Source organism: Rattus rattus, chromosome 4 (genome assembly GCF_011064425.1).
Source record: "Rattus rattus isolate New Zealand chromosome 4, Rrattus_CSIRO_v1, whole genome shotgun sequence".
NCBI classification, from domain to species: Eukaryota; Metazoa; Chordata; class Mammalia; order Rodentia; family Muridae; genus Rattus; species Rattus rattus.
In genome coordinates, this window is record NC_046157.1 from 102,833,238 (window position 1) to 102,854,604 (window position 21,367).

Here is a 21,367-nt window from a genome sequence, read left to right on the forward strand (position 1 = left end):
GCCACAATATATGTACGTACACTTCAAAGCACAAGTACATTTTAATACACACTTTTACATGATTTATGACTAAATTTTAAAAGAATTCCACAAAAAATGAATTATACACCTTAACATTTAGGTAAACTGTTTCCTTTACTCAGGTTTTTGGCTTTTTGAAATTAAGTTATAAAAATATGTTCAAACATTGAAACAGCAACCCAATTAGAATATTATTCAGTAAAAGTCATTTCATGATTCTATGAGAGTCATTAGAAAGCTTTTTAAAAATAATATATTAGAAAAGTATGAGAGAGTGGAAAAACCAATATATATTTTTTTCATTTATCTCATAGTAATCTGTAAAACCCAAAGCTAATTAGTATCCATTGATAAGAGAATATCCAATATCTGCATTTAGCTATGTACACATAAATGTTATATAGTTTTTACATGTATACATATATATGTCCATTATATGTTTGTAAATATCAATCAAGGATGAAATTCTTTAAGAAAATACATGAACATATTTCATTTTTCATTATGTATTTTTATCTATTTTTGCATTTATTTTCAGTCACCAAACTTTTCAATTTAATGATAAATTGCTCCACTATGTAAAGTATTAATGACACTCTATGATCTTTTATCAAATATTACTTAATGTACATAGCACAATGCTAGAAACATTAGAGAGCTAAGAGCTCTTTGAAACATTTAAACACTAAGAATTATACATAATTTGTGAAGCACAAAACATTATAAGGAATTCGTAGCTTAGTTAAATCATGATACTGGAATCAGAAAATTAATGCTATCCAGTCATTCTACATAGTCTTCACTATGTTATACGTTGAAGTTTTGTGACTCTGTTACATCACTTCAGATGCTGACTTCTATATGGGGCAAGAAATTATTAATACTTTGTCATTTTAGAGGCTTTTGCATTGACAAAAAATAGAGCACATGCTTTACAATGTTCAGATTTTAAAAAAATTATATTAGAGAGGTTATAAGAATTTTGTTGAGATCGAATTTCAAAATTTTTACATAGGGTTATTTTACAGTAAAATATGAAAATTTATGAATTATCTAGTAAACTTGAGAAACAGTATTAATAAAGTAATTTAATTAACATCAATTTCATCAATTTTTTTGTAGTTTTCTTCCTAATATTTGAACTATATATACTGTCATATCTCTACTTGGTACAAACCAAAGAGAATATAAAATAAATACACACAAACATCATCATCCTGCTTTCAAATAAACATCTGTGAATACTCCTATGATTTAGGTTGCATTATATACCAAATAATCCTTTTAAGTGCAAAAGTTTTACTTTGGAAGTAAGTGAATATGGTAACTCCGATATTCATAAAAATAAATCCCAAACCATTCGGTAGACCTATATTCACTTTTACGGATTCATTTCTGTTTAGTACAGATCAGCGATTATCGACTGGAGGTAACTTTGCCCACGGGGACATTGTTTGATATCTGCAGACAATTTGGGTTTTATCAGCATATATGGAGCTGAAGGGCTAATGGTATCAAATGGGCAGAAGCCCTGGATGCGGGTAAGCACCTGAACGAGCAGTGTGGTGCGTGTGGAACAAATATTTATCAGGGTTAAAGCGCTGGTGATTAATCAGCAGAGGCTGAGAACCCCGGAGTGGAGCAGGATGGTAACTACGTAATCGAAGGTTACTCTCTACCTTCCCCGGTTTTCTTTAAGAATATTCCAGATGTTTCTCTTCCATGGGGATTGGGATGGGGAGTGGAAAAACAAACAATCAAAAAACTGGGCAAATAAAAATGTTAAATCAAAAAATGTGCAAAAGGCCCACGTGATTCTGTATTACAGGATCTGAATAAAAGAAAAATATAGGTATAATAAAAGTAACTCATTCTGTAATGCTAATGTGTTTCCTTCATGATACAAAGAAGACTGGATTCTCAGCTTCCACATATTTTGTAGAGGGTTAACTTTTTAAGCAATTTGTCCCTTCTTGTCCCACGCTCGTCAATGAAGTGATACAAAAAATTAGAGCTCTCTAAGCATGACAAGTGAGATATGGATTTGTGAGCAAAAGTAAGGATAATTTATTATTTTAGATAGATGTTTGTATTGATTCAAATACTTCCTAAGTTTTAAACCATTTGAAGATTTAGATTTCATTTTTATTGCTTTCATGACATAGCACATTAAAAATAACATTTACCAGTACACTGAAAAGAAAGTCCTACTTCCTATAAATATGTAGTTATCTGACATTTTAAAATAGTGAAGTTGATCTCTTGTATTTATAAAAATTTTTAAAAATCCCAAATTTAACAAACTGAGATATAACAATATACTTCTCTTGTGAGCAATATTCAACCAAAATTTAGAAAGACAAATGTTTTATGTACATAAAGTTAAAAGGGAGACTTACAACTGTTTATATACGGTCTTGCCCATGGTATGGGGAAGATAGTTAAGAAATCAAAAGAGCTGCCCAATGAGATATTACTCAGTTTTCTTTACGTGAGACACAGGGAGAGAGAACTTGGCCATTCCACGTGTAGGGAAGATTAGAGTGCTCCCAAAGACATTCTATGTTTGCGGTCAACGGCTTACTCATCCTTCTCTGCTAGGGATGAAGACTCCCATATATCACCCTTGCAAATTGTTACTGGTGACTGGAAAGCAAGCTATGAGTGGAAGACGGTGGGAAGCACCCTGGAGACCAATCGGATTCTCACCTGAGAATGTTGGCCATTAGACGCTATTCTTGTCATGGTAAATGACGTTGACATGAAGTGCTTATAAGATAAATTTACATGTCAGCTGAATCAGAACTCTCTACTGATACTGTTTGAATTGATGAGAACAGGGAACTGGACCCTGTAAGTCATCAGGTAAACACTGTGGTTAGGCTTCCTGGTTAAGTATTCTCCCAGAAGATCTATTCTATTTTTATGCAAATAAGGGCCCATGGTATTATATTGGAGATCTGTGGGTTTTACTATGACACTCCAAACTTCTGTTTCTCGGTGACTTCTTTTTATATTTTCAGCTCATGCTGTTGAAATGCATTTGGTCTACGACTCCCACTTTTAGACCTTGTCATGTATATCCTTCCATGACCAACTCACATTTTCCCCCTTTGAACCATATTATTTTTCATTCCATATTCTTTCTTGGTTAACACAGTCCTAACTGATGCCTACCTGCTTTTAGTAGCAATTATTGCCCCTTTGTTAATAATTATTGTCTTCCTTTCCTTTATAGTCTTAGTTTAACCATGTCTTAATCTATTGATTTTCTGCTTCATAATTCTGAGACACAGATTTCTCAAACTTCATTACATCATTCCCCACAATGCCTACTGCTATTTCCTTCCATTCTCTATCCTTGGGGATGACTGATGGTAGTTTGTTTGTCTCTTCATTTCATTTTTGTTTATTATTTATTTGTTTTCTGGATTTTTAAACCCTCATAACATAAAATTGTTCACAGAAACTATTTTGAACTCACAATTCAGGAGTGCTGAGTATATTCACACTGCAGCCAAACAGATCACCAGGAGTGAAAATTTGAAGCTTTTTAGCCATTAAACAATAGCTACCCCCCAAATTTCTTATGATTATTACATTTGACTGCTTAGAAATTGACATGATTCCTGAACATTCTTCCAGGTCTCTCAGCCATATTTTTACCAATTGCACAAACAGTTATCTCTGGAAATAGAGACCCCTAGAAAATATTTAGGTATGACTTGAAGATCTACTACGGGTCTTGTAGGGTCTACTACAGTGATAAGACTTTTCTCTAGAACATCTCCCTTTCAAGTGCTTCTGCAAGGACTCCACATGTGAGTCCAGTATCAGCTTCTCCTGTACTCATAACTTATAGTCACTCATCCATCAAGTGACTGGACACAACATAAATGCTTCGCTTTGGTACTGATCCAAATAAAATTCTAATTGATTTGAGAGGGAGAAACAAAGACAATAATATCTGGTACATCATTAAATAATTCTCTCTTTCTTTGATACAACATACATTTCACCTGAACCAGCTCCCTCTCTGGTCTTTAAAGCAGTATATGGCTGTGATGAGAAGAATCACTTCAAGTTTATGAAGTAAAATGACAGATTACTTTTAGATCTACTAAACTTTTGTTTTCTGATAGGACCAGAAGAATGGTGGGAGAATTGCTCACTGACGAACTATGTCAGTCATCGAATGATTACATGTCATATTCTATTATATTTAAATTTTTATTTTTTCTCATATATGCATTTGGATATTTTTTACCACCTTAAAAATTGCAAGAAAAATAACAGAATTTTTATACTCTTTGAAGTAGATACACACATCTCAACCATGTTTGGAGCGGGGAGATAGTCACTTATCGAACACCCTGACTGCTCAGAAAGCAAAAAACGTTCACATACAGAGTAAAACATCACAGTTGAGAAGAATTACACTTATAGACTCTAATGAAAATGCCTATATTCAGTTCCTAGGAAAATAACAAATGGTTCCAAATGCGTAGCATGACACAATTCAAAACATCCACAGTCGTAGTTGCTGCTAACACTACCTGGACAGAGGGCAGTGTTATTGCAAACCCTTGATTCTCTTAATGGGCCGCTGCAGTGTGTCCCGTAAGGTGATACACAAGTTCTGGTTCGCACCTGCGACCCTTGACCACAAGTAACTGAGCATGCGCTCCACTGGGACCACTCTTCCACACCAGATTCACCTGCATGCAAGACAACAAATAAACATGAAATACCGTCTCGATTATTCATCTCGTAAGCATCGTACCGAACTGACAGCATGGCATGCACGAGTCATTTAAACGTCAACTTATGGCAATGAACTCAAAGGTTCAAAACATTTCAGAGCAAAATGAATTTAGAGGGATGTATACAATGTCAATACAAAGACTGTTTGTCATGACCTTGCTATGAAAATGTTCTTTCCAGAGTCCACTTTGCCGTCAACGCTGTGAAGGGAGAAATTGTCTTCAGTAAAAATTACGGTTGAAGGAGGTTTCCGCAAGCCTATCAAGGGCGGTGTATTTGATGCCGAGAGGGTCAGAATGTGTTTCCAAGCATACGCTGTGGCTTTGGTGAGCAGGGGTGCACTGATGCTCTTGTCTGGTTCTTTGTTGTAAACTGTACTTGTTCTTGCTAAAGATTGAGTGCATCTGAACTACTATGTGTGTCAACAAGTTATTTCAAATGGATTTCTTACTTTTCCAACCTATAATGGCTATTTACTTTGTGGTAATTTGTTAATATTCTTCAGCTCACCATTTCACATTTGATCTAAAGGAGTGATATTTTTCTACTTCAAGTGAACGAAAGTTTATCCTTTCTATTAACTGAACATAGAACTAACGTTTACTCCAAAACATGGCCCCGAGAAGCCAATTAATGTTGGTCTCATAAGCTTTCTGGTACTCAGCATCACATTGAAAGTATGCTTCGTTTTCTCATCTGAAATCCATATCATAAAGAGATAGGAATCATCAATGTTTAAAACTGCTGGGATGGTCTTCTACTATTCTGGCATCATTTCTAAGTTGAATTTTAAAACCTGACTTGAAAATTTGCCATGGCTTTGCACAAATTTCCAGTTGAGACATATCTGGGATTTCTTAGCACTTTGTATCAGTAACAATAGAGAGCAAGGGATAATCTATCTCTATATCGTGTATTCTGCCTAGAATAATTCTTAGCAATTTGGTCCCAGAGACAGAAATGACAGGTCATTTGTCCGTCTTGGTTTGGAGGATTTCTCAATGATTTAGAAAGTGTATTAAGAGCCAATCAACACACTTGAACTACAAACTGGTTCTGAAGAAAAAGAGTCGATTTGCACCAAACACTAGGTAAGATATTCTTGAGAGATTAATCTATTCTAAAAATGAGAAAACTACTAGAAAGCCTATTGGATGCAAATGTTGATTTTATAATCTGTTATCTTATTTTCTTGAGGGTTCGGAACAACCAGTTTTGCAGAGGAAAAAAACTGTTCTATTGGAATTATGTTAGCAGATTCGTGAGGAATATGTTCTTGTACTGGACTAACATTGTGAATGCAGAGGCATGGATCATTATTCATTGAGACCTGGTTATTTATCAGGAGGACACATGCTGGTAATTTGGATGACAGCTCACATTAATTAGGACCTCTTTAAAATATTGACAATGGTGCTTATCACTGAGGTACAGTAATAGCTCACTCTTGACTGCTTCGGTATTTTTGCCTTTACAAATTTATACTTAACTTATTTCAGAATTCTCTACTTTGATGTCTGTTTAAATAGTGTTTTAAGTTATATCTCATAATTTGCCCTATTATACTGAATAATATTTTAGCAAAATAAAAATCATCTTTGTGATCCTAATGTTATGACAATTGTTAAAACTCTACATTTCCGTATATATACATAAGCATACTTAGTAATGAGAATTAAGCTAAGAGTTAAGGGAAATGTGTACTAAATGACATGCCAACCTCCTTGGGATGTGACTGAGTATAAATGCCATGGCTTTATATTATTAATTACAGCCAGACAGTTAAGAACAATGCAAATTTTGTAGGTGAAATGATAAAGATTATGAACAAAATTAGTTTTGTTTTTTCACAAACATAGTTTTCCTTTCTCTCTTACATTGTCAAGATAGACATTTTTAACAACTTCTACTTAGCAATGAATTAGTTCCAAGGTCTAATTTAATGCAACCTTGTAGAGGTGCTTCAATATCTGAGTTGTCTCTACATCTGTGATTCTGCATGACATCGAACACTGTTAGCAATGGGTCATGAGACATCCATAATGAATGCCAAGGGCTAGCCTTCCTCAAAGTCCATGTTGAAGATGAAAAATAAAATAAAATTAAGCACGTAAGAATGGATTTTTATTTCATATTTAAGAATCAAAATTTGCCACTAAAATAATGGTCTAACCATCAACTTGATCTTGTTGTATATCAAATGATATTTTTGCTGCAATTTTTTAAATATTATTTTCTTATTTCTTAAGGTGTGAGCATTATCTACTAAAAAGCATGTTGAGTTACGTTAGAAATAGTTAATATATTTATACAGGTATTTTAATGGTCCCGAAAGAGTCAAGTGTAAACTGAGCAACATCTTCAGTATATGTATCTTTGGAGATGAAGCAAACTGGTCTAGTTCACGTGTAATTTAAAAGACACATAGATTATATAGAAAACTTCTCTATAGAAGGCCATATTAAGGCTCTTTATTCTGAAGCAAAGCAGGAAAGGAAACAGGAACACTATGGTAGTCAACTGTATATTGCCTCTGGGGCCTTGAAAAAATCCATTTATTATTTTTTTTGAAACTTCTTAGTAATTTGCCTTCCTCAAAAGCTACTAGTAAAAATTGAATGGGACTGTGTGTGATGGAGAATTTAAAATTATGAACAATATATTAATATAATTTTTGCTAGTATGTTGAAGTCATGAAATTAGAAACACATTTATATTCCTATCTTAGATTACATATTACTTTTTCCCAATACAGACAGTTTTTCTCAAATAATAAATGGTTACTTTTCTAAACCTATTTATAAACTCACTTCATGCCTATATTGCTAAAAGGTAAGGAACGTTAAGATGTCTTACTCTGGCTTATTGGTGCTTAGCTTGGGTGTATCCCTAAAATAGACATATTTATTATCTTATTTCATTTTCCTATTATATACATAATCTATATATACATAACCATATACATACATAGATATGCAATTTAGGTTTTTATTCTACTTTATTTTATTATTCATGAGACGGTTTGGCTGCATGTGTGATGGCAATTATGTTCCTACAGTGACAACAGAGTCCAAAAAGGGTGTTGGATGCCTTAGCGCAAGCGTTAACAGATGGTAGTGAGCCTCCATGTGAATTCTAGGAACTTAACATGCGGCCTCCACAGGAGCAGTGATAGCTCTTGACCAGCGAACTCCACCCTCATCTTAGGCTTTTATAGCAACCTAGTTAATGTTTAGATTAGCCTCAGTTACTAATGCTCATAAGAATACTGTAGTTATCTTGGTAAAATAATATTACCTCATAAAGATATCATTTAAAACTATCCATTCACTCTGCCTCTGTGTAGGAAAGCTTATTTTAAAATGAAAACATCTTCCCGATTGTACCGATTGTTGAAGCCACTTCGCTTATTTGAGGAGAAATACTGTATGGTAGCTTCTGAGTTCTTTCCCTCTGATTAATATAACATATTATGTCTTTTTATAATTTTGTTATTGAACTTTTCTACATTGCAACATTTGTTGTTCTCAAGTTATGTTTAGCAAAACTATTTACACTCAATATTAATACATTGATTTGAGAAACTGACAAGTTCTATGAATAAAATTTCATTTTATAAAATGTTATTATTTGATAGTTCCATTAATTTAGTCAATGTGAACATCAAAAGAAACTTAATATTTAAGAAAAATATTTCTAGCTTTATAGGCGCTTAGCATTCGATTATGAATTTTAAAAAATAATGTAATACATTTCCTCTCTCAGTTCAGCATGATAATTTAATACTGAAGTAACTACAATGCATTTCGTTATGTTTCCATATAGAAAGCTCTAATATGAATTTATGAACCCTGTTTTTCATAAATTCAGGCATCAATCAATGGCTTTAGAACTGTAATTGTTCATACCCTTTCTGTATTGTTAACAATATGTATAAGTGGTTTTAAAGTTGATTACAAATCTATTTGTTCAGTGTGTTCTTTACTTACCAAGTCACTTGTTAGTGAAAAAAACAAACAAGCAAAAAAAAAAAAAAAAAAAACCATAGACACTGTGTAGAAAAAAAGAATGCCTGGAAAATCAGAAATAAATGTAAAAACTGTGATTACCATTTCCTCTTTTAACAAAATCCTATTCTTTGCTATTTAAAGTTGTTCAAATATTTGGGCAGAAAACTTTTCTTAATGTGCACAAACATTAAAAGGCTGCATTTAAACAAAACGCTGGACATCAGTGCACAGTATTGAATTCACAAACTGTTACTGGATCACTGGCAATTTAAAGCTATGGTTCTCCATTTCGCTCCCCCTTGATGACGAGCTTTAGGAAGTACAGCAAACCAATATGTGCTATGTCTTCTGTATAAAAGAAGAACACGTTTCTCATAAGGCACATGTGTCCTCACAGCAAGATGCCTAAGGGACTGCGTATTCAGTCCAGTTTTCTCTCTCCTTTGAGAGCAGGAATCCTTGAATCGTTGCTCACTGCTCTCATTATTTTCTCCTAAAACACATTTAGAAATTCGGAAATTCATTTGAATCCCGCAATACATTTTGGATTTTAAAAAGCAACTGATTACAACAGAAATCTCCCCTTATAAGGTATCTCCAAAGCAACCCAAAAAGAAAGCTCTTTTCATTTCTGGATGTGGCCCTAACAGATGACGTTCCCAATTTAAAGTGCGCACTCATAGAGTTTATTTTATATATTGTGCTCACAGAAGCTGAATTATATAATTAATACTTTAAACTAACCTCTCATCTCTTACCAAGAATGCAATTCAGTATCAGGATCCAAATTTCTAAGCAGTCAGTTCAGGTCCAGTGTTCTAAACAAATCCTACCGCCAAGACATGAACTGAAGGAAACATTCATTCTTTTGGAGAATTTAATTAAAATCAGTCTGAATATCGTGCCACATATACTTGTGGTTTCCTGCTCATGCTAAAATGAACAAGAATGGAATGCATACAATTTTGTAAAAACACACATTAAACTCGGCTTTCAGTTTTGTAAAAGAAATGCAAATATCGCACCTGTTTGCAATGCAACATTAAACATCTCCAACTGGGAGAGGCCTCATGCAATGTCACTAGGCAGGATTCTGGACCATTTACTATGAGCAGCAAAGTTAGACCTACTGTAATTTGTCAGACTCTATAGATTATTAAAGCATAAATTCTACGTTCACATATTTACCCAAGTATATTTATAAATTTTAAGAATTATGTCAAATAACGCACATTTCAGTTACATTCAAATTTGTTCAGAAGTTTGAATATACGATTGATGTAGGATTGAAGAATTTTATAAGCTAGAGAGTCAGTTTTGTCGATATTTAATTAAATGATAATCTTTTTACTATTTATCTTCGCAACAAATTTATTTTCAAACCATGTATTAAATTATAAAGAGTCTAACTTCTATATATTTTAACAATCAAGCAATATTTATAGATGATATGACATCTGGCAGAATATTTAATATATCAAATTATATTATGTCAAATTTCATCATCTGAGTCCTATTTAAATTATAGTTCTTGAAAGTTCCAGATCAAATAATTCTTGAAAACGTAACTTTATTGCTTTCCTTTAAAAGTGTAATGATACGTTTTAGTGGTTAATTAATATAAGGAAATAGTCTATAAATTCTAAAGTATCCCATACCGAAAGCAAAGTAAATCTTACACTTTTTTCTCTGCGTCTCTTTCATTCATAGCTACTTTATTTATGGACTTTAACTGGTGACAAAAAAAATGGCTCAAAAAAAAAAATCAGCTCCAAAAACTGACAAATGTGTAGCAAAAGATCATGAAAACATGCAGTGGTTTCATTAAATTAACAACAATAAATAGAAAAATGTAACTAACGTATTACCAGTTTGTGCCATAAATTTAGCAGCATCAGCTTGTTCCTGAGGGACCCTTTTTTCATGGACAGATCGAGGTCGCTGACTTTTAATTGTATGATCTCCCATCATTCCAAATTCTAAAGACAGAATAAAGGTATATGAAAGCCTGCGTGTAGACATTTCTCACAAATTACATCACTGTCCCATGCAACATGTTCCTGCACAGACCTACAGGTTACAGATATATACACAATTCTCACTTTTCTAGTCTGGTCTGCTTGGAGTCTGTCTACACTTAATGTAGAAAACCTGTAATCACGAACAGCTTTCAAGAAACAATAATAACAGTCAGTAAATAGTACAGCCAATGTCAAGTCAACTCAAGTAACAGAATTTGTTTTACTCTTCTCTGGTAATGTTCGGAAACCTTATCTCTCGAGAAAAAAAATACAACCATTCTATTAACTCCTGTTCTTGAGGGAATCTTGAATGGGTGTCTGCTGCCTATGGCTAAATATCTTTTACCTCCACAAGATTTCCAGCACCTTCAAAGGGAATAGACAGCTCTGTAATCTGACTTTCTACAGTATGCATTCAGAGAATAGATAATTTTTTTCAACCAAAGTACAGTAGCCTTGGTGTGCCTCAAGGATCACAAAAAATTGGTATCCTCAGTAATTTGATTCTGACCTTCCCTGATTTAACTAATTCCTCACCTTCTCTAACTATATGAAAAGCGATGTTTTCTTCTTATAAATTGTATTAAAAGAGTCTAAGTTTTTGTTATTTAATTGTTCTAAAATGAAGCTATCAATAAAAGCAAAAATTATCTGCATCGAGCAGATAATTAGAGAGGAAGCATGGAATTTAGAATTCTGGGGAGTGTGTTTTAAAAAAAATACATGTACTTAAAGAGATTATATGCTGAGGACTCCTTATTAGTGCTGTGCACGCTGAACTTTTACAGGGAAATTTTCTGGTAAAAACAAAGTCTAGTGTATTGAATATTTGATATCTCCAATTCCTAACAATCACATAGGGAAAAGATACTCCCAGCAAGAATGATATTATCTCTTACCTAAAGAATGAAGAACGTTACTGATCTTTCGATGCTCAATACTCAAAAGTCGAGAGCAAAATTTTGACCAATAGTTTTATTCTCATCAATTTTAAATATACTGATGCTAAAACAAAATATTTTCAATGTGTTTGGAAGGTAATTCTACAAATCCGTAACTTGCATGTAAGGAAAAAAAGGATAGTATGCTCTCTGTCCAATCAAAATCCCACACAATTATGTCCCAGGACAAACCGACTATAAAGAAGTTCTTTCTGGATAATTCACTATAGAGTTCACATCCTGAGATGTCTGAGGAGTCTCTATGTGTGTCTCTTTTTTATCAATTTGTATAATACTGAAGAATAAAAAATGGGAATACTTACAAAATGTCAGCATACTTGCTAAATAAAATCATCATTTGTTGTTTGTGACAATATTCTTTCATTCATTCCTGTGTAAACTACGTGCTGTGTACACCATTTCTTACTAAGCTTATAGCAAGTATCTAATTACTAGTATATTTACTATTTAGAAAATTTTAACTGGAGTTCTTTACCATCATATATATTTAAAACTATTATGCAATTGAAATATCGCTGTATCTCTAATATCAAAGAAATATTAGTGTCCATGTTTTATTAACATTATATACTAACTTTGTACTTAAAATTATAATTTAACTCGCATGTTCTGCAAGTTGTCAATCACTCTCAATATTTATATTAGAGTATACCATTTACAGTACAGTTAGGGACTCTAATGCTCACTCTAAAGTAGTTTTGACAATAATGCAAAGGGTGGAAGAAAATGTTTATCCCATGTATACAACTTTTAAGTTACAAAGTAATGATAGAACCAATTTGATGAAAGACCATTGTGAATCTTAGTGGCAGCACAACATTAAGCTGTAATCTATCTCTCTGTAATCTATTACAATGCTATAGGAGGTACGATCCAGAAGCTTGAGGTTGTCAGTTCATTACTGGAATAAGTTGAAAATAACCACATTAATGTTTAGTAGTTATTTTAAAATAGAATTTAAACTATTATTTTATATTGCTGGACAAGAGAGATTTCTATATGTGAAAATATTGATATTAAAAAAGTTACTTCAATATTCAACTTTAATGTCCATCTGCCATCAATATTTCTATCTATCTGAACATGAGTAATGATGCCTCATTCTTGGTTATGACATTTAAGAAGAAGTCTATCCAATATTTATTACTTTAATTATATCATACACAAACAAAGCTTAAAGTGGAAGTGCTGATTGTTGTCGTAATATCATTTAATAGAAAGTTTTTAAAGATTATAGTTAGGCTATTGTTTTTGTTTTGTAGCAGAGATCAAATCTAGGGACTTAATATATACTAGATCCGCTATCTACCACTGATCTACATCTGAAACCCAAAACAACAATTAATATGCGGCCCTGTTATAGACAAATTACCTATACTATGTAAGATATACTAAGATTTCCTTTCTTAGAAGGCAAACAAACAGAATAGTGGCATTTAAAAATATTTCAGACATATTAATCCAGATTAAAGTTATCATGAAAACTTAAACATCCTGTTATCTAACCAAAAGAGTTCCTATGTAATGTCTGTATTCTAAGTTGCTAGAAAATATGTACCTCTTTTGTTTTAGCTTTAATAGTTAAGGTTTATTAATAGCAAATGTGCCATATCTCATGATGGATTATTTTCCCAAACAATTATGTTGCCTTTCATTTCATTCATGATGGCATTCTCTTTGCTTCTGATGAAAATAAAGGCCAATCTGATCGTTCAAATGTAAGAGACAATGCTACTGTACTAATGTGCTTAATGTGGTCAGTGTCGTTTGTAGTATAGGATGATTTCCGGATAATATAAAGTCATCATGAATGGTTGGCTGGTTCCTAGTCATTCAAGTCTGCATTGGCAAAGATAATATACTACATTAGTTACACAAAAGGAAAATAAGCAAATAAAAATGATGATCTGCCTTGGCAAAAGCAATGAAAAGCCAGGTGGGAAATCAATGGAAAAAGTACAGGGTAATCGGGCATAAGTGCACATGGTACATGGCTTATGGAGACAGAGCTATTTCCCTTGTCTTTACGTGGATGGCAATGATGAAGCACTGAGTAAATGGCTATTTATGTAGCAAAGCCAGAATGATTGAAGATGACTGGTGAGTCTTAGGCTTTTTCCCTAGTCCTTCACTGTGCTTCTTGCTAAAGGCAGGGGTTTCTTAAAGTTAGATGTAGGAAAGAAATGTTTTGAAAGTTATTTCCCTTAAGTCTAGTGCTGAGACTTGGTTAAGTATGTGATCTGTAAGAAACATAGATTTCAGCCCTGACTCTTGACCATCAATTATTGGTTATGGGGACTTTGTTTGGAAAGCAAGCGAGACACTAATACATGGTTTAATTTATCAGAAAGTTAAGATGTGTCTACTCACTCTGGCTCTGTTGTTTGTTTGGATGATGCCGAGGAGCAGGCCTCAATGCTGTCATTTATTATACACATTGACTTCATAATTTGCAGAGCTCCTGTTTGCATTTACACCAACAGCAACGTAATCCAGGCCATTACTGCTTTACACAAAGCCTCAACAGTACTGCTTGACTTATAACCTACTGTTCTGCTGCTTGCTGGGGAACTAGACCTTTGCTAAAGGGCTCCTCCACTGGCAAGGTCTGCTCCTATGGCAATATCTACAGTATAGCCCATCTCCAATTTCAACTTCAGCGATAGCACCAGAAACCACTTCCACATTGAAGCATTAAGGAGTAGCCTTTGTCACTCTGAAATACTGATTTGTCTAGTACCACCAAAGAATCTCTATTTTATCTATTATATACATAAAATTAATATCGTGTATATCTTAGTTTTCCTATCATATAAAAATGTTTATTTTTCTCATATCCTTTGTTTGAGAATGGATCACATGTAACTGTGGGCTGTCCTGAAACTTGTTGTATAACAAAGGATAATCTTGAACTCTACTGCTGAGCCAACCTCATACCCAGCCCACACAATGTAACTTTTGTACAACTAGAAAAATTAAATGAGATTTTCTTTTTCAAAATGTAAGCAGGAGAGAATATCAAATACATTTCTTGTTGGCAAATCAAAAAGCCTATAGTTTAGTTGCCATAGAGAGTGCTAAGGACCAACGACTATTGAATTTGATATTTGGTTTCAAATTAATTAGAAATATATGGCAGAATGATTTTGTATGTAAAGGGGTTTTCTGTATAATAAAGCTGCAAAATATTGAGACAGTAATGAGAAACCCAGACTACCACTATTAGGATGTATTTTTGGAATTTGAGGTTGTGTATTTTTTCTCTTTGTAATGTATATAAACTTTATATTCTTATTTCAAAAGCATTTGCTAAGTGCTTATATATCCAAAACTTTATGAAAAGACAGGAGGGGAAAGAGACAAGTACTGAAATCTTACTAATGCAAAGTGTTCCTAGAATTAGCATGCATTATCAAAGACTTTAATTTTTATTATATGCCTTAACTAAAATTATATATATCACCTTAACAATATGACTGCAAGTATTTTGCTTCTCTAAAGAAGACGAAGAACACAATCAATGATTAGAAAATAACTTTAAATAAACTCAAGAGTGAATATTGGGAACAAATTGATAAACACTGGAAAATACTTAAGTAAAATATAGCAGTAAAACAAAATACAAAAAGGAATGAACCAGACATTGTCTGGGTGTCCAGATACTGTCTTATAGGAAACAAATTGGCTTCAGAAGTGATCCAGGAAACTTAAAGCTTTGGTCAGAAGATACATGGATTTGAAGATTAGTTTGTTCTCTTTGTCCGTTCTATTTTGTTTGTGTGTGTATTTATGTGTCCCATGTGTCTGCAGTATCTGCAGAGTCTAGGAGAGCGCATTGGATCCCCAAGGACTGTAATTTCAGACAAATGTGAGCTGCTATACAGGCTGCTTTGCCATCCTTTTCCCAGTCCCAGCACTGAGAGTAGAGGTGTCCTTTCTTAGGACTTTGTGGGCCGTGACTCTGAGCAAGGGTCTTCGTGCTTGTTCACGAGCCTTCATGGACTGAGCACCAACAAACAGCTTCTCTGTAGAAGTCTATTCTTCCTTGTCTGTCTGTTTGGTTGGTTTTATATTTTACTTTTTTAAAGTCAAGCTTTAGTTTAATATTGTGATAGGTCCTACCTTCATATACCTTATGGTGATATGAATTTTATTAGAAATTATAGCAAAATTATTCTCCTATGATTTTATTCTATAGCTCATATAGTATGGCACTTTTAAATTCACTGAGCTATTTCTCATTTACTATCATAACAGCAAGCCATGGAAAATTTTGATTTAAAACAATGTTACTATACAGAGACTTATAGCTCGTTTATATGCTATACCAAAAATATACATTATTTAAGGGTATTATCTAATACAATGTTCCAAAAATAATTAGTATACTATTTTTTAAACTATTATGCATTATTATTATAATATTAATAGAAGGTAAGTGTTACCCAAATTTAAAATTCTGTATAAATGGTTGTTTGACCAAAAGTAAAAGTAAATGTATAAGCTATAGATATAAGATACTTTATTTTTTACAAAAAATATGGTACCTAGACTTTGAGTTGGCAAGTGTGAGGGCTTGCTTTCTTGCCTGAAGGTGAGAGGTTTTTATTCTATCTTTGATGTATTTTTAAAACTTATTCAATGTATTAATGAAGAAATATAGTTTTGGAATGTCTAGAAATGACTGAGTGAGTGGTTCCGGTCGTGTTTTGTTACCAACCCTCATGTTTCTATCACTTATAGAGAACAATATAACTTAAAGCAGAGCTGTTAGTACACACTTACTAAAAGAAATGTCACTTTCTTAGTGAAAATGATTCTAAGACATAGTTTCTGTGGTTTCCAAACTAACGGGACACTAACTCAGTGCTTTCTTAGTCTTGTAGGCTATTTTAGGGTAAACAACAACAACAACGACGACAACAAGAAAACATGGCGAACAGTCTCTACATTTCTCTAGTGCATAAGCTACTCTTTCCACCAGTTAACATCCAGGCAAGTGGCACTCCACAAGGGGGCAACACTGTTAGCAGAGTCCAAGTCTATGTGGCCAAGAATGGTGGACAGTCCCAAAACAGAGGCTGGCTTACTGAAGAAAGCGAAGCTCACTTTAATCGGCATGCAGTGGGTGAAGAGACAAAGAACCAGGCAACTAGGAAACGCATCTCATACCTCAGAATATCACGCCTTGACTTGGTTCAAATCCTCCAAGTTCTGTTTATATTCCAAAATTACACATATTCTGAATTCTCAGTTTGGGATTCAGTCTGTAAGTGTATGGACTATTTCAACGAGCCAAGAGGCCAGGACACTTGACCAAGTGTGAGTACAGATCATGTGGATTTACACACATGTCTTCATACATGTGATTTTTTCAGTACATTATGCAGTTGTTTCCAAACATTGTTTATCTAATCAATATTTTCTAAGTTCTCTTGATCCATTTCAATGTCATGATGTAATCTGTTTTTTTGTCTGCAAAAGCTAAGACTTCATAGTGTATACTTGAGTAAATTCAGGGAATATAGTCTTGTAAGCTTCTACACTGGATAATGTTTTTCGAGAAGAGACGTGTTTTTTAAATGTCTTTGAGAATTGATGATTTTTACTCATTTAATAAGCACAAAATATGTATCAACTTCACTGCATATGAGATTCTAAATACTGAGGAGATGGTAGAAAATGAGAAAGACAATTTCATATGAATGTAAGAGGTGTTCAAATTGTCCCTAATCCGCTTTATGAAAATTTCCTCTTTTATTCTTTTGATTTTATACTAATTTAGTCTCTGTAAACCTAAGAAAACATTTTCCTTTCTCATTTCTTATTTTTGAATAATTTAATTATTTTGTTTCTGAAAAATACACATGGAAACAAAGATATACTTTAATATAGTTGGGCACTGTGGTACAACTTTGTATCCTCAGTACTTGGGATATTAGGTCAAGAGAATTATAAGTTTGAGGCCAGCCTAAGCAGAACAGTGAGTTTAAAACAGGGCATAGTTGTATAAAAAGAACATATGTCAAACAAAACAAAACAACGATAAAGACCAAATTTGTATTCTTAGGTATTTGGGAAATAGAAAAAGGCAGATATGAAATTAAGTCATATGGAACAACTTAATGAAGTTCTGTCTCCAAATAAAATATAAAGGAAGGCTGTAGCTAATATTAGTTGATGGTGGGTCTTCTTGAAGCTGTGGGTTCAATACTGATCTAAAAACAAAACACAATAGTTGTATCTATTGATGTACTGATATATCTGTGAATCTTTAACTTTATATCTATGTCTTATATATATGTATATAAATATAAATATTTATCACATAATGTCATATATTTATAACATACATCTGAATATATGTGTACATGTGTGTGTGTGTGTGTGTGTGTGTGTGTGTGTGTGTGTGTGTGTGTGTGTGTGTAATGATTTAATATAAGGATTTTGGTACCAATGAGATTCCTGAAGTGGGTTTACTGTGAGGAAGCACAATTACATTTGATAAATATTTTCACAAATATCCTTCACATATATAGCCTGCTATATTTCCCTACAAATGGCATGTGGCATAGAAAGGGAAGGCATTAATTGTCATCTTCCTGGTGTATTTAAAATTCAAGAATGGTCAGCATCCCTGTCCTGGTTATTGCTTTTACGCTGACTCTAACTCTGTCCCCACCGAGGTACCCCTTTTGCATTGTTGATCCCTCTATCTGCTTTTTCAATCCTTTGCTCTGCATTTAATCTCATACACAAATATGAACAGAGTGAGAGTATTAAAATTGTATCTGACCTTCTTCCTCTTAATGGGTGTGGTGGTTTCCTTGGCCCCTATAGACTCATGTATTTGAATGCTTGGCTACTGGGAGTGCCACACTAGGAGGTACGACCTTGCACATAAGGGTTTCACTGTGTAGGCAGGTTTTGACGTCACATGTGGCGAAGCCACGCCCAGTGTGGCATACTATCTCCTGCAGATGAAGATGGAGAACCCTCAGCTCCAGCACTGTGTCTGCCTGTGCACTTCATGCTTTCTACCATGAAGATAATGAGCTAAATCCCTGAAACTATAAGCCAGCCCCAATTAAACATCTTCCTTTGTAAGAGTTGGGCTTGTCATGGTGTCTCCTCACAGCAATAAAACGCTCATTAAGACAGGAAAAATTTTAAAATGATTCTGCTTATTACCTGGATTAAAAGGTTAAACCTACTTTTACAATGTACCAGTTCCTCTCTATTAAACCCCCATACTCTTTCAGTTCACTGTCTTTGTAATTTCTTTTAGATGGTTTTTAGTCCTCCTAGAAATTTTACTTTAAATTTTCAAAATATTGAGTACATAATGTCATATGCACAGGATAATTTATTTTCATGTTACTGATATCTGTCATAAGCGCCTATGCTATCATGTACAAAGCCAGAGATTTATGTGTGATGTCCTGTCCTCTGCCTTGACCTGCATTCAGTAAATGGGGAGGAAAGATTGTAGAAATCTGATGGACCAAGGGAAACAAGGAGAACAGAATCAACTAAGCAGGGCTCAAAGGGCCTCACAGAGGCTGAAGCAGCCATCCTAGAGCCTACACTGGTCTGTGGCAAGGCTTTGGCATATTTGTTGTGGTTGTGTAGCTTGGGGATTTTGTGAGACTAACAGTGGGAATAGGGCTGTCTGACTCCTTTGCCAGATCTTGGGAGTTTTTCTCTCCTACTGTGATGCCTAGTCCAGCCCTGATATGAGCTTATGCCTAGTCTTGTTGCATCTTGTGATCCTGTGTTCTGTTGATGTTGCTGGGCAGCCGGCATTTTTCTGAAGGGAAAGGGAGATAGGGCGGTGAAGATTTGGAGGAGCAAAGAGAGGGGAGGCTGTAGTCAGGCTGTATGGTATGAGGGAAGTTATATATCTATATCCTCATCATATATATTCTCTGTCTCTATCTCTATATATGCCCTGTATTGACACTTTAGACTAAACTACGAGATCTGGATTCATTTTATTTTTCTTGAGTCCTTTTGGTAATTTACCTTGATTTTCCATTTCAACACTAGGGGTAGACATATAAGACTACAATTTGTTTTTCCCACGAAATGATGAAGATACATTTTTACCTTGATCAGTTTCCCATGAAACTGTGTCTCTTGCTGAAAGCATTTTAAAGAAAATGTTGTGGGGAGTTGGAGTCAATGCCTGTAACATGTTGAGCAAAACTCCTCATCACCTATCAAAACCCCAGGCCTTGGAATTATCCTTTTATCTACGTAGTTCTGTGCTCATGGAGTATATTCACTTTAATAACTCTCTTGTTTCTTTTTTTGCCTTTTATGTTTATGAGATTTTGAATACACCTGGTCTACTTCCACGCTAGTCCCTCTACACTCATTAAGAATTTTCACTGGGAAAACTGACCTCCTGATTTCTCATTATCTAAGAGTTGAGTATAAAAACAAAGAAAATCCTTTCATCTCATTTCTCTTTTTTTTATTGGATTTTTTATTTACATTTCAAATGTTATCTCCTTTCCCAGTTTCCCAACCATAAACCCCCAATTCTATTCCCCACCCCTTCCTCTATGAGGGTGTTCCCCTACCCAACCACCCATTCTTTACCACCTCCCCCGCCCTGACATTCTCCTACACTGGGGGTCCAGCCTTGGCAGGACCAATGACTTCTCCTCCCATTGGTGCCCAACAAGGCTATCCTCTGCTACATATGCAGCTGGAGCCATGGGTCTGTCCATGTGTAGTCTTTACATAGTAGTTTAGTCCCTGGGAGCTCTGGTTGGTTGATTTTGTTGTTCTTATGGGGTTGCAAACCTGTTCAGCTCCTTCAGTCCTTTCTCTAACTCTTTCAATTCTTGCAATCGAAATTCTCTGAATAATCCTTGCAATAGAAAATGTTTACCCCACTGGAGTTGGATTTGCTTCGCACTCAAGAACACCAAGCAATGTGACTTCACACCTTTTCTTTCTTAAATAAAAACTCTTGAAAGTGAGTTGTCTCTTAGAAACTGTTTTGTTCATCTTGATCCCTTCCCCATCTGATGCCCTTCTGCCTTTCCCTTTCCTTATCGTATGACCTTTCTTGCAAAGCTTTTCCCTTGGCTTGCAAAGGTGGCGGACTTCTCTTCCTCTTTAATTTCCCTGCTGTAATTCTCATTGCCTAGGCGACTCTTCATTCACTACATAATGAGCTTACGTTGGTTGTGCTTCCACATTGCCTCCCTCAGAAATCCCACTCAACCCTGCACGATCCTATATGGCTTTTAAATACGGAAATGTATTCAATGTTGATAAGCCTACCACTCTCTTCCACACTAGCCATGCTAAGCACTTGCATATTCTGTATGCAAACTTAGTATGTAGGAAAGCAAGATAATTGTTTCTCTTAGGACAGCTGCTTCTGTTATATGCTTTCAATTTCTGCTTTAGCCAACTTTCGGTTACCCAAATAAACACTTGATGAATAAATAAATAGCAGGGTAAAAATAAGATTAGCACATGTAGTATAGACAACACCTTGGGTTTATCAAAACGTCATGCTGGACCATTTGTGCATTTAGAGAAAGGCACTGGATCTTGATGTGAAAAG

The 21,367-nt window shown here is 34.4% G+C and overlaps 1 protein-coding gene across 1 annotated transcript in view; it reads right to left on the reverse strand.

Annotated features, from left to right (window-relative positions):
• Adgrb3 (adhesion G protein-coupled receptor B3) overlaps positions 1–21,367 on the reverse strand; it is a 718,298-nt gene that overhangs the window by 459,914 nt on the left and 237,017 nt on the right. The window contains exons 3-4 of the mRNA XM_032900877.1: positions 10,664–10,774; positions 4,578–4,739 (exon numbers count right to left, since the gene is read on the reverse strand). Coding sequence (XP_032756768.1) covers positions 4,578–4,739; positions 10,664–10,774 — 273 coding nt within the window. The remainder of the gene's footprint in view (positions 1–4,577; positions 4,740–10,663; positions 10,775–21,367) is intronic.